Source organism: Crassostrea angulata, chromosome 8, assembly GCF_025612915.1.
Source record: "Crassostrea angulata isolate pt1a10 chromosome 8, ASM2561291v2, whole genome shotgun sequence".
NCBI lineage: Eukaryota > Metazoa > Mollusca > Bivalvia > Ostreida > Ostreidae > Magallana > Magallana angulata.
Window position 1 is genome coordinate 32,160,766 of NC_069118.1, and position 14,571 is coordinate 32,175,336.

Sequence of the window (14,571 nt, forward strand, 5' to 3'; positions counted from 1 at the left end):
AAAGGTGGTTTTAAAGGTGATGCCTCATAAAGTTGATGCCTCGTCTCGGTGAGCTTTGTAATCTGTGATTACCTATGTTTGTATTATGAATTGATTACAATTTTTATTTTATACTTACCGGTATATGATGTTTGTACTACATATGTTTTTTTTCTTCAAATTTTATTTATTTTAAACTTGAACTTGAATACCTTTTTGAATATTTAATTAAGGAATTTGATCACCGAATTGTTAACTGATCGACAAAAAGTCATGTGCTCAAACGTACAAATATATGATAAAATATTTTAAAAACAAAAGTTTGATAAAACAGCAATAAATAAATTTGAAAAAGTGAATATTGTTGTAAATTTCTTCATCCATTCACTGAAAAAAAAATCACGCAACTTGATCCAACCCTAGTAACAATTTCCATTTTTGTCAAAGGGTTTCTACCACTATATGTGCCATGATGACATTAAAGTTTTCCATGCTATCAACATCCCTCCCTGAAACAGTTAATATTCTAATTTTTGTATTTATTACCGTCAAGTTTTGGAAAGTGGTTGGATATTTTGATGGATGATATACTAGTAATTGGACTACACCATTATACGTAGTGTATTACGCAATATTATGTAACTAAATAATTTATTACATCTACTAACTAAAGTATTTTTTCCTTTATTTTTTGAGAAAACTGATTGTGGTTCATAGCTCTAAAAGAACTGACAGGGATGAAATCCAGTTCTAACCAGTTTACCGATCGGTTGAAACCGTCAACAGCCTTAATAAAAATCAAGGACTGCAGGAAATAATTATGATGATGTCCTACTCAAATTCCTATATAAGACGACTTGGCTATATTTCTTTTATCTAACATACTGGTGTATATTAACAAAAATTGAGTAACTTATACTTTTTTGTTGGCATACATTTTAATTAGGTTAATAATTAAGATGTTAATTAAAGAATACAAGTTCAAATTAATGCCTTTCATGTACATGTTTTCTAATGATTTGTTGTTAAAGGGGCATGGTTACTATTTTGGTCAAATTCATATTTTTCTGTTTTTAACCTGGTTTTCCAAGGGAAAAATCCGGTTATTGAAATGGTGAAAATGGCGGACGGGCGGGCGACTGGCAAAAGGGTACCCTTATTGTACGGAAAACTCCTCCTACAGTTTTCAAGATAGGAAGTTGTTCTTTTGCAGGTCAATTTATTATCCTCTTCACTACATGTACTCTTGGACAAGATGCTGAGGATCTCAAGTCATGGTTTTACATGTAGTAAACTGATCAACCAAAGTTTGTTCAAATTCATGGCTCCAGGATTAGTAAAATATTCAAACATATCTTTAAAATACTTATGTTGAGTACCATTTGGCAACTAGCGGACAAACAAATCTGAATGAGCGTGTCCAAGCGTCTTCATAAGCACAAAATCCATGGCTTCTTGGTCTGGGTTTCTGATTGTTTTCATTCTTGGTAATGTAGCAAATATGCATTACTATTTACTTCTTCAAAATTTTCTTCTATTCTAATGGATATCTACTAGGCAAACGAAGTGTAAGGGATTGGAATAACTAGTATATAAAGACAGTTTTTACAAATTGTGAAATTATGACGCCAGTTAAAATGTTCCTGGTTTGTTACGGAGCTTTATTATACATCAATTTAAAAATAAAACTAAATCTCCACTCCAGGGCGACTTCAAGTATGTGGAAGTGCTATTTTCATCAACCTTAAACATTGTTCTAAATCTGGCACTTTTTTTTTAACTTCCATCCTGTTTCAAAAAAGAGAGTATGATCGAAAGTACAGTTTAAATTCTTTTCATAGAAAATGCCAAAACGAAGATTTAATACAATTTAAAAAATGTTGTTTGATTTACATCACACCTCTATAACTGATGACATCTACTTTAGATATTTGATTTTCTTTACATTGCCTTTGCTGTACTCACACACAAACAGATTGTCATTATTGTCCACACATACACCATAAGGATCCTTCAGATCACAATTATCTATGTAACGGAAAAACTGTCCATTCTGATCCAGAATGTGGATACAATGGTTATTAAAGTCAGCTGTCAGGATACGACTCTGACTGTCTGTTGTGATACCATAGGGTTTAAATGTTTGGTTCTTGGTAACTGAGAGATGACCGGTGTATCTCCATCTGAGTTTCCCGTCCTGATTAACCACCACTACTGCACCAACCCTACAGTCAGCTACACAGATGTCATGGTTTCCGTTCTCTGTGATGTATTTAATCTTACCATTCCTGAAGTACAGAGGTTTACCTTTATCATCAAATTGAATTGTTTGTTTCTCTGTAGATCCCGAGTAACGGACAACTTTGGATTGAGTGCAGTCTTTACTGTACATGGCAACCAGGAGATCACCTGTAGAGGTGACACACAGCTTACAAGGCACCCATCCCTGTAATCTGATCAACACTTCTGTATGTCCATTCTTTACTTTATACACTTTCATTGTTTTCCAGTCAGAGTACAGTAGATCCCCAACACTGTCTATTGCCATACCATTAGGTAAAATACCTGATTTTGTCATGATTGTCTGGAGGAGTGAACCTTTAATACTGTTGAAGCATTTCATATCATTGGTCATTCCACTCGTCCATATGCTACTATCATTTAGACAGGTCACATTGCATAGTCCTACATACCCAGTCTGTATTGTGGTAACAAGCTCTGGTTCACCCAGTAGTTCTCTAACTGAAATAATGAGTTGGTTCTGTGGCAAGACATTTTCCTCTGTAGCAGTAGATAATGGGGTGATCTGTCCAAACAAACTATACAGCTTCTCACGGTCTATTGGTTTTGGAATGAATGTTGGCAATGATACCTGAACCTTGGGTGGAAGCTTGCTGAACTCTCTGATCTTAGAGCTGTATTCAATAGCAGGAGATATTTCAGTGGATTTCTCAAGTTTCCTTAAGGCATGTAATGTTTCATTTATGAGAGACTGTATCTGTTTGATTTCATCTAAATGTTTTTGTAAAATATCTCTGTGTTTCACTTTAATCTCGTTGATTTCTGTTTTCATTTTGTTGATAACGATGTCGATTTCTCTGTGCCATTGCTCTCCTTGTTTGGACATAGCTGATGTAAGTTTTTCATATTCTCCATCCAGGTTGGCAAGCTGATTTTCCAAGTCGAGTGCAATATCTTCATATGATGGGGAAATGCGATTTTCTAACACTTCTGTATCATCTTTAATAACTTCTTTCTTTGTCTTGTAAATTTCTGTAACTTCTATAAATTTATGTCTTCCATGTTTTTCAGATGCCATGCAAGAAGAACAAACCAAAATGTTGTTGCAGTCTTTGCACCGAAATTTGCAATTTTTGTGTGGATGTGTTTCACATTTTGGATAAATGAGGGTTGATCTTCGTTCCTGGAAAGGGACTATTACATGTTTATGATATCCATCTGAGATGTGATCTACTACACATGGCTTGCATAGGTTGACATGACAAAAGTCACAGTAGCTGTGGACTATGGCGGTCTCACAAAGGTCACATCGGGGTATATCCTGGGCACTAGAATGGGGATCCATGGTTATTTAATCTATGAAAAAAACAACATATTAATTATATTGTGTTTCAAAAATAAATAATAAATAAAATTTATAATAATTAATTTTAAAAAAACCCAATAGTTATGTATATTTTAAAAAACAATAATTAACTTTATTACCTAATCAAAGGTTTTTTTTCTTTTATTACAGATTAAATATTTCCGTCTATTTTGCATGTGTATACAGGTTTGAAAGTGATCTATTGAACTGCCGGTCAATAGACTGCGATCTATTAGACCGCGGTAAATAGACTGTGATCTGTTGGACCGCCGGTCAATAGACTGCGATCTATTGGACCGGCAACGTATTTTAGAAAAAAAAATAATTGCTACAAGATTAAAAGATAACTTTATTATGTTTATTTTACTATTGTATAATTTATAAATGTGAACACAAAATACTAAAAACGGAATTAAGTAATAAAACAATTATTTAATGCCTGAACAGTCAATAGACCCGATTTTTTTCCCTTGGTGCAGGGAACAGCTTAGTGTGATCTATTGCCCTCAGCCGTTGGCCTCGGGCAATAGATAATACTGAGCTGTTCCCTGCACCTCGGGAAAAATATTCGGGTCTATTGACTGCTCAAGCATTAAATAATTGTATAATATAACACAACCTTTCTAATAATACATAACGTTACAGATAGTGAAGAGTGGAATTTCCATAGGGCTAAAAGATTTTGAATTTTTAATGTATTTATGACATTCACTTGAAATTTAGGCCACTTTCATATTTTCTCTTTAAGACGGTGAAACAAATGATAAATCTAGGGGCACTTGAATTTACAGAACATATTAAAATTCAAAACGAAAGTAGTTTTCATTTCTAATGTAATTTAAATATATGGTTATATCAACATGGCAAAGCTCATAACGTAAATATTGAATATGCTATTAAAGATTAAATACAAACCTTGTTAACAATGAAAAAACACAATCTTTAACCGTCTAGTATGCGTGCTTAAAACATGGCTGATCCTGCTCTGATCAGGTTGAAAAAATACAAGAGTTACTCCCCGTTCGTCGCTATCGACGTTGTCTGGCTCCAGGATCATGATCCCGAGGCCTGGTTCAACAATATTACTCTAGACATATAAGACACTCTCTTTACTCTTGGAAACTATACATTTGTATTTTCTTATAAAAAGTCTTGTTCTGTTATAACATTGATTATCCCGCAATGTCCTTGTAATATTGTAATAATATAATGTAATGTTTCCCCAATGCTAAATATTCACCTTCATAGCACAAAAAAATTTCACTCATTTTATTTACATATAATATATCTTTTAATTTTTTAATCAATTATACTTAAAAGAGTATATTACATAAATTATTAGATTATTGAATCGATATTAACTCTCAAAGGAAAAAAGCACAGGTATATGGTAAATGACTTGAATCAGGCAATCATACTACTCGGCCATTTCACATGCTGCTGATATATTCTATCAATAAGCCATTCAATCAACGTATGGGAGGGATGACAGATAATATTTGTATTTATAAATCTAGAAAATGTATTTATAATATACAGCATCCTTATCACACACATCTAATAGAAATTGAGAGACCTGTGACCATTACCGCGAAATTTTATTATTTTTCACGAGAGGAAATAGCCGAAGAGTAAAAGGCGGTTTTTATTTGTTCATATCAGCATTAATGATCATGCTTTAATTGTCATCGTCTTCCTGCAGATTTTTTTCTCCTCACATTTGTAACTTCTCCAGAACAACTGGACCAATTTCAACGAAACTTAGCAGCACAAAACGACCTTGAGTGAAGGCTGACAAAACAAGGACAAGAGAGAGGTTCATCACAGGGTCACACAGGGGGTTCAGAGTTCATCAGGAATAAAAATTTTAAAAAACCTAAACAACTACGTTGTATAATAAAGTCTTCTGATGAAGAGCATGGATACTACTCTTTATGCAAATAATGCACAGGGAAGCATACACACATCAGTTTCATTAAGTCACCATAACGGATCACCTCTGTTGGTCAGATTGAAGCAGTAGTGACAATCTTGTGGGATTCATTCATGATTTCTATATGAAGAAATTAGCATGCAACTTGTTATGTACTTTATTTAAACAAATAGGCCTAAAAAAGAAACTTTCAGCTCTAATTTTAAAGCCTCGTTCAATCATTAAAGAACAACGGGGAATAAGCAGCAGCATATGCCAAAGGCCGTCTCATGCGGCTTATAAGTGCACGACGGGATCATAGTCGTACGTACGGTTTAACTAGCTGTTTAAGGAAGATGGGTGGTCAACTAAATATCCACCAGATCTACAATTTATAGATATAAGTAAACAACTATTAGCAATTGTTTCATAAAAAAGTATCCAAATATACAAGCTTTAATATCATTAGAAAGCTCTTCTTTTGAAGGAGGTTAAAATTGTCTAAAAATGACAATCGATACTTCTTAAACGGTTTACAGTACTGTGTGAATGGCGGTTTTTAACATTCCGAACAAGGACAATCAAACTTGGATATTGCTTACATGTAGTAAAGAAATGATTTGAAGAGGTAGAAATTTCATATTGTATGTAGAGTTGTACGAGGTAAAATAAAAAAAAATTGAGAATGAGTTACAAACTTGTCTCTATAAAATGCACGTCAAACTTCAGGTGTACATCAAATTCGAAACATGATCAATGCTTTAATTTTCAAATTGTAAAGACTTAGTATTTGACCATTAAATGCATTTGTTTTGTTTTCCCAAATTAGAAAAAAAAATGTCCAGACGGGCATTAATTTCAATTGCAGATCACTTACCCCAGGGGTAGAGAGAAGGTGGGGAAGGCCAAAGAGCACTTGGAGGCACATAAGAGAGAGAGAGAGAGAGAGAGAGAGAGAGAGAGAGAGAGAGAGAGAGAGAGAGAGAGAGAGAGAGAGAGAGATAGATAGATGCACTGGTACGGTTGGAGAAAGACGCAGGTTTTTGCCGGTGCAGATCACTTACCCCAGGGGTAGAGAGAAGGTGAGGAGGGCCAAAGAGCACTTGGAGGCACATAAGAGAGAGAGAGAGAGAGAGAGAGAGAGAGAGAGAGAGAGAGAGAGAGAGAGAGAGAGAGAGAGAGAGAGAGAGAGGGAGATAGAGAGAGAGAGAGAGAGAGAGAGAGAGAGAGATGCACTGGTACGGTTGGAGAAAGACGCAAGGTTTTTGCCGGTGCAGATCACTTACCCCAGGGGTAGAGAGAAGGTGAGGAAGGCCAAAGAGCATTTGGAGGTACATAAGAGAGAGAGAGAGAGAGAGAGAGAGAGAGAGAGAGAGAGAGAGAGAGAGAGATGCACCGGTACGGTTGGAGAAAGACGCAGGTTTTTGCCGGTGCAGATCACTTACCCCAGGGGTAGAGAGAAGGTGAGGAAGGCCAAAGAGGACTTGGGGGCACATAAGAGAGAGAGAGAGAGAGAGAGAGAGAGAGATGCACTGGTACGGTTGGAGAAAGACGCAGGTTTTTGCCGGTGACTGTCGTAAGTGACGTCTTTTGTTGCGCGCTTTATGTCTTCTCCGGAACACGGAGATGAAAAGTAAGTAAGTACGTAAGTAGATCATTTAATACTTTTTCTAAGGTTTATTTTAATTTTTTTTTTATAAAATAAAAACGACCACTTGGTCCATCTGGAACTTCCAATCAGATAGTTTTGATTATTCTCTTTGTCGAACGTAACCATATCGTAAGCTATATATAGTTTAGACACTTAACACCCATGTATCACTCGGGTGACCTCCGTGTTTTTCCAAGTACAGCTTAAATTCTCTGAAAAGTTTGCAGTGTTGCGTAGAACATTTGCGATTTCACAGTTGTCTGCCCTTATCGTCATTAGAAATTTCTTCAACTGGGAATGAGAAGCGTTGACATCCGGGTAGTTTGCAAAATCACGTAAAGTGAACACATTCTTAAATGAGAGATTAGGCAATTGTTCAGCGAAACTGGAAGGAAGTTCAACAAGGTCAAACTGAACACTGCAGTATTTAGCAGAATCGTTCGTGTACGCACTGCTGTTCATTTGAGACAGAAAATATTTGACGATATCGGAAAATGGCGACGACTGGAGTATGTTATTTGTGTCTGAATCAAACAAATCCGTCAATTCACTAGTCAGCACAATGATGATGAAATCACACGTTTTCAGTTTCTTGTGAGCCCAGTCGTACATATTCTGGTTAACACTTTCTAGGTGGTCTATGTAGCAAACGACGCTAAAGTTGGGTAGGTTCCGAAGAAAGGCGCGAAATCGCTTCGAACACACTTCGTTTGGTACGATATCGACAATGAGTATTTCTTTGGTTAGCTTTGGCGTTGGTGATTCTGCTAGCGCTGTCGACACTAAGGGGACCGTGTTTATGGAATCCAGTTGTCTAGGTAAACCCCTACTTCTTGATTTTCCTGTAGCACAAAAAATATTAAAATTAAGGTACAAGATGCGTTAACTATAATATGATGTGAATGTGTTAGGTGGCAGGATTTTTTTCTCTTGAAAAATACTTCAAACGATCGAGCACCATTGTACAAGTGAGAAAAAAACGTTATTATGACACGATGAGAAAACCGTAACCGATTGCGGTAAAAAAAAAACATGTACGTTTTCTGAATTATAAATTCATACAACTTCATTTTTTCTTCTTATGTAATTGTACTTACGGTGTTTGTATACAAAATATGAAATAGTTGCGCAGACGACAACCACTACTAGGATGATGACGATGTAGGTCACGTGATCAGTATTTCCATTGGATGTGACTTTTAGTCTTGTAGGCCTCTTGGGGGAATTTAATACTTGTCGATCTGGTACATCTAAGAAAATAAATTCAAATCACAATGTAAAAATTAAATTTAAAGTTTAACAAATCAAATCTGAATTTCTTACATGAAAACAACCATTCCATTGGTGCAGACATACTTTGGTTATACACCGAGATTTTTCAGATTAATCGTATTTTTTTTCCAAAATCAAAGTCTTCCAAGTAAAAAAAAAATCCATTTTAACAATTTCTCAGTTAAAACCAATAAAGAATTAGTGATAAGAAGATAAAAGCTTGTTGCAATGACAATCAACGGCATGCGCGGATCCAGAATTTTATTCAGGGGGAGGTGGTCTGAATGATAACTGTTTTCCGGGGTGGGTATGAAGTCTATTTTCGCTAATTTTACTGTGTTAATGTAATGATTTGATTCTCCAAGGTGGTGGGAAGTCGGTTCGGACCCCCTTACCCCTCTAGATCCGTGCATGAATCGATATGCGTCAACTTACAATACAACTGGATATGTTTGCATTGGTCGCACGGACTTTCTTTGGAAAAAGACAAGGCCGAATCACAGAACAAGTAAGCCTGTGTGTAAACAAATAAAAAAAAATTAAACTCAGACAGATATTACTTTTTTAATTTATTTTCATTACAGACCATCAGTATTTGCATACATTTAATACAAACTCCACAAATATAAAAATAATACAATAATATAATAATGTAAATATTTAATTTAATTCTTTAGATTGATTAAATCCTTGCGCAAATAAAATTGAAAAAAGTCATTTGGGCTGAATTGGGTATTTTGCTTATGTTGCTGAATATCAACGTCCAATAAACATAAAATGTCTTTTGTTGAGGAATTCTAAATAGCATGTTCATTACGTTGGCATGCTTATTTTTTAATTAAAGAAAACATTGAAAAGAAAGATTAAACTTCGACAGTTAAAAATTATAGTAGTAATATATCTTACGTAGATAATTTGAACACTACTGTCATTTTTGTAACCAACTTCAAAGTCGCGAACGACTTCCGTCTCATTTTCCTGAAAAATAAAAGAGTTAAATTCAAATTTTGCAACTTATATATACTTTAGATTGAAAAACAAGTTAAGAAGTGTTATCGTTTTGAAGACGACTATATGGAGAGAGAGAGAGAGAGAGAGAGAGAGAGAGAGAGAGAGAGAGAGAGATGTTTACACGAACATGCACCTAATATGTCGAGTTTTCGATAAAATATCGTTTATACAAAAAATATTGTGTACGCTTCGATCGTTTTATGAATTTCAAATTAAACAAGTCCTTGATTTACGAAACTGAAGTTTAACGAGGCCGAGTCTAATTATTTCTACACTAGATATTTTGATAACATTTCTTATATGAAGTTTACTTCTATGTCATTTTTTTTTAATACCAAAATATATATACATGTATTTACCTCACGATTTCTTGGGGGATCATCTCAAAAGTTATCCATTTTTTACTATGGGAATTTCCTGAATTTAAATTCAGCAAATAATGAAATTCAAAAAAAAATTCACTTCGTGGTTTGATCCACGGATAAAACAAAAACGACCCCCCCCCCCCCAAAAAAAAAAAAAGCCCGAACAAATTTGCATATTGCGGTATTAATATAAAGTCTTATAAAAATATTTTTAACGAAATAACATTTTATTAAAATGCTAATTTTATGTTTCTCTTTATGCTCCCTTCAATAAATTCTAAAATTCAATCAAAATTTTTTATTACAGAATTGAAATTTACTACTTTATTTGACAGAAAAAAAAAATGTTAATTAATTTTTCGTAATCATAAATTTTCGAGAATAGCTGCAGGTCTGTGTTCTATTAGGAAATTTCGGTTGGCATGCCCTGCAGCTATTGCATAAAAAAAATTAGTTAGAGCTCGAAGCTTTAATTAATTTAAACAAAAAAAAGATTTTTTAAAAGCAAAATTCTGAGTTACAAGCACGTCGATCACAAAAATAAACTGGACGCGTTTATGAGGCAAAACAATTTTTTTTTACTAAACCATAAATATTTACAAAAATATCATCCGCAGAGAGAGAGAGAGAGAGAGAGAGAGAGAGAGAGAGAGAGAGAACGAACTCCGATGTTTTGAACGAAATGTTTTACACTTTAACCATTTCCTACTTAACGCTCTCACCTTCAATTCTATATCTCCTAGAACATTCAAAATAGAGGCGGGCTGTGAGAACAACGTAAATCGGGCGTTTCTGGCGTGGAGAGATTTCAAACCTATCCAGAAGCCCCTCTGTAGGAGAACCAGTGCCGAGAATCCATTGGCCGTGCTCCGTAGTACCACATCGGAACAACCGCAAAGTATTATGGGAAGCATCTCCTCTGGTGAAAAAAAAATGAAATGAATATATATATATTGACTGGGGTTAAGGGCAACATTGATTACATTAGCCCCCGAGGGACGAAATATTGCCCGACGCGAAGCTATATAACACCCTAGGCTGTGCAGACAAACTGAAAACCGTGCGTTGAATGTTCGCGTCTTACTAGTAAATGGTAGCTCCGAAATTTCACCATATACCTTTGATTTTTTCTCGTGTCCGATCACAAATTGGCGTGAGCTCGGTGGATGTAGAGTTTTGGAGGGCCGAGAAAATGGAGGGTAGGAATAGGCAGAGAAAACTTGATCTCGTCAGTGAAACAACTGTCTTCATGCTGAAACCCAGACAACGAAACCCGGCTTGATGGTACGTTTATTCCATTAAACATAAGTATACCAACTGCAATATCCTGATGAAGAGCGAAATTACAATCATATAAGACGAAATAGATTGATAGCAACAAAGTGGGTCATTTACTGTAAAAGGAAGTTGCCAAGCATATAGTTTTTGTTCTCTCTCAAAATATCTAGCCAAGTTGCTTTAGAAGAAATACATTTGACTTATAGTAAAACTAATACAGAAACGAGAAAAAGTTTAAAATTCTTCTCAATGTGATCGTTTTAGTTGTAATGAAGAAATCACTGGATTGTATTTGACACCCCTTCCCCTAACACATCACGCACATAATTTATACGTGATGCAATTATTTAAGGACAGAAGTCTTTGATAACATATCATACTGTTGGTATAGAGTTTCCATGGAATAAAATTTGCAAAGAGCCCTAAAAAAATGGTTAATATAAATAAAAAATGAAAAAAGGGGAAAGATTAATGCCCCTCCGAGCCTTTTCCAGTTAAAATCCAAACTGTTGATGAAATCCGTGTATACCTGAGAATATATACAATGTCTTTTTAAGTAAATAATAAATGACAATGTTTCGCGGGAGGGGGGTTCTATTAAAATAATGGTTTTGTGGTTCGGATTTCAGTGGAGAAAAAACTCACCCAAATACACCTTTTCTGCTAAATAAAATTGCTCACCCCTTCCCCATTGATTAAAATTTAAGTAAAAGATTAATTAAAATTTCGTTACAATTCTTAATTATATAAATGTTTCTATGAATAATTATTTGCAGATCTTAATCTGATGGTCACCACTGACAGACATTATTTATTGAATTCAAAACTAAAAATAATGCATCATTTGAAAATTAATATGAAAAATAAATATGAAAAAACTCTGCCAAGGTAAAAAAAAAAATCCAAGATGAAACATTTCCTTTAAAAAATAGATGCATTTTTCTGATTAATTGTCATATTTTTATTTTTTTGGAAAAAATAAATAAATTTAAATATTCATCACTTTCTAAAGTACACACTGTCAGAAGATATTCATGAATGCATCAAAATTTGGCGACAAAAATTCAGAAAGTATTGATAGAGAGGCAGTTCTGACAGCTGACAGACATACAATTAGTTTTGATGATAAATTGTACCCAAATAATTAAGAGTAGTTTGTACAAGTTCAAATTCAAGTTGTACGTCCATACTTATGCGGTTTGTTCACACTTTCTATAATTTGAAATCATCATTTGGAGAGTCTAGAAAATATACAATTTTTTCTCCTCTATTAATTGAAGAAATGCCAATTATTCAGATGAAATATTTCACAAATTAATCTTGCTTGTAAAGACACACACAAAAAAGAAACCCTGTCAAATATCTGACAAACTAAATTTACCTAAAAAGGTGTGAAAATTACATGTTAATTACCTGGCTTTGGGAAAAATCCATACACTATATGGTCATTGCGTAGTTTTTACTGTTCGCCTTTCAAAATAGGCGCTGGCGTTTATATATCAACTGACTCTCAGCTCGATATTCAGTGCATAGGGTCACATCTGTTAACTACTAAGGATTCTTCGGTGTCCCTCGGGTTCTAATCAAATTCCAAGCCTTCGGGTGCAGCTTGATTTTACTGTAACAGGGAAAAAAAAATAAGACGCATGTCATCTTTAATTATGCAAATAAATTAATAAACTTAACGATTTTCCTGGAACGAAAAAATAAAAATAAGGAAGACATGTCATTTTATTCTTCACATACTTAGCCGAAGTCATTTAGGGAAGTAATGATTTTTAAAAAAAAACACACAAATAATATTTAAGTAGAGATTTTCCAGTGCATTTTAGGACTGGGATTTTTGTTTTGTTTTGAATATTGAAGAAGGGCTCCAAAATAAAAAACAACGTTGAGAATCATGGCCATTCTTTTATATATTTAACTGTTCTCCATGGGGCCATCATCTTTTGAAACTGATAAACCAGGCCCCAGACAGCATGCAAAACAGAAAACTGGTTAATGTAAGGCCAGGGTCGAGATGATTGAAATCAAAACTGGGTCAGTCATATGAAAACAAACATTGATGCGGTGACATATTGAGATTTGTCCTGCTCATTACTGCATCAGGTTTCCAAAGTCGCTCAAGTTTCGCGCTCTAGTCCGCGTATTTTACGCTCATACCGAAAGTAAAACACGTGTTACCGATGTTAGCGTGTTGATGGGAGAGAGGAGAGGAGAGGAGGGGGGGGGGTGGTTTAGATCATTTCGTTTAAATTTAAGTGCGCAATAACAATATATTGATGTAAATATTAAAGGCCTTGTTAAAGGGGCAAAAGTACACGTATCTGTGAAAGCGATTAAAACGCCATGCATAGGAGAGCGCAAAATCAGAGAGAGAGAGAGAGAGAGAGAGAGAGAGAGAGAGAGAGAGAGAGAGAGAGAGAGAGAGAGAGAGAGAGATTTGAAGTTGTTATAAAAGGACACATGCTTTGTACTTTGACATTTATTTTTTATAAGCACGTGACATTATAATTATACCAGTTGCAAAAGAATTATATACATTACAGCTTTTCTGATAATCAGCCGTGTGTAAATTTGATTTAAAGAATCATGTACCACTAAATCTCATATCGACTATTCAAACTGAAAACGTACAATAAATCACTCAAGCGTGGTAAGAATTAAATGTGTTGAACTTTACGGGGAAGGAGATTTGCAATTGGTTCATGTAGTATAGCTTTTGAAAAACGCTTTTTAAAATAGGATAAAGATTTTCGTTTTGAAGACCAGTTATTAAATGTTTGCAACACATGTAACTATATAAATCTTTAAGTCTGAGATTTTTTTAAATGAAGGTGTGATTCAAATATATATACATACTACATACGTATACTTACGGAAGACATATTGTGAATCAATCGGTCCTTTTAACCGGAAAGTCTGGCACGTCCGCCATTGGAATTTATACGTCACAATGATCAACTGACCAGGCCAAAGATTATAGGTTATTCAATCCACGGCACGCTTCAATTATCTTTACTCATTTGAATTTCACAGCCCTCTCTTTTTCCCCTTCTGTCTTTTTTCTTCTATCTTTTTCTCTCTTTCTCTCCTCTTATTTTCTCTTTCTTAACGCACTGGGTGCCACCGCCTGTATTGATCATGAAGTTCTTTACTGAATTAAAAAAGGTGATGAATATTTAAAAAGAAGAAGCAGCGAATATGTTTTGACATGTATTTCACTTCTAACCGGTAATCTTGATCACAATTTAAATGAATTATTTTGTCTGTGTGGGGAAATGATGAGGGGAGGCTCCATTAACTCTTGTTCAAGAAGCGAATCGTAAATCGATGTGCTATACCGCTGTTTCAATGTACCTGTACACTTTGGTAGATTCAGTATTAATCAAATACGGGTCGATTAACACAGGTATAAGAAACTTCAAAATTAGACTTGCTTGATTATGTATTAAAGTGGCTTTTGGCGTTTAACAGAGGGTATTCACATTACCCT

At 34.7% G+C, this 14,571-nt stretch overlaps 2 protein-coding genes across 3 annotated transcripts; both read right to left on the reverse strand.

Moving 5' to 3' along the window:
• Positions 1-861: 861 nt before the first annotated feature.
• LOC128158951 (uncharacterized) lies at positions 862-4,582 on the reverse strand. Its single transcript, XM_052821940.1, has 2 exons — positions 4,502-4,582; positions 862-3,576 (listed from the first exon to the last, which is right to left on the reverse strand). The coding sequence occupies exon 2, from the start codon at positions 3,563-3,565 to the stop codon at positions 1,898-1,900; it is 1,668 nt and encodes a 555-aa protein (XP_052677900.1). The 5' UTR covers positions 3,566-3,576; positions 4,502-4,582; the 3' UTR covers positions 862-1,897.
• Positions 4,583-6,994: 2,412 nt separating this feature from the next.
• Positions 6,995-14,218, reverse strand: LOC128159857 (uncharacterized). 2 transcript variants are annotated; one of them, XM_052823072.1, is made up of 8 exons: positions 13,955-14,218; positions 12,489-12,693; positions 10,916-11,049; positions 10,520-10,716; positions 9,328-9,399; positions 8,857-8,935; positions 8,247-8,390; positions 6,995-7,991 (listed from the first exon to the last, which is right to left on the reverse strand). In XM_052823072.1, the coding sequence occupies exons 3-8, from the start codon at positions 11,046-11,048 to the stop codon at positions 7,303-7,305; spliced, it is 1,314 nt and encodes a 437-aa protein (XP_052679032.1). In that variant the 5' UTR covers position 11,049; positions 12,489-12,693; positions 13,955-14,218; the 3' UTR covers positions 6,995-7,302. The 2 variants fall into 2 exon arrangements, with proteins under 2 accessions (XP_052679032.1, XP_052679030.1); XM_052823070.1 differs by having other exon boundaries at positions 6,996-7,991; positions 8,247-8,399.
• Between the last annotated feature and the right edge of the window lie 353 nt (positions 14,219-14,571).

Coding starts and splice junctions, on each gene's coding strand:
- LOC128158951 (XM_052821940.1), bottom strand. CDS start 3,565: ATGGATCCCCATTCTAGTGCCCAGGATATACCCCGATGTGACCTTTGT.
- LOC128159857 (XM_052823070.1), bottom strand. CDS start 11,048: ATGAAGACAGTTGTTTCACTGACGAGATCAAGTTTTCTCTGCCTATTC. Junction 9,400..10,519: donor TAGGAGATATAGAATTGAAG/GTGAGAGCGTTA, acceptor TTTATTTTTCAG/GAAAATGAGACGGAAGTCGT. Junction 7,992..8,246: donor ATATTTTGTATACAAACACC/GTAAGTACAATT, acceptor TTTGTGCTACAG/GAAAATCAAGAAGTAGGGGT.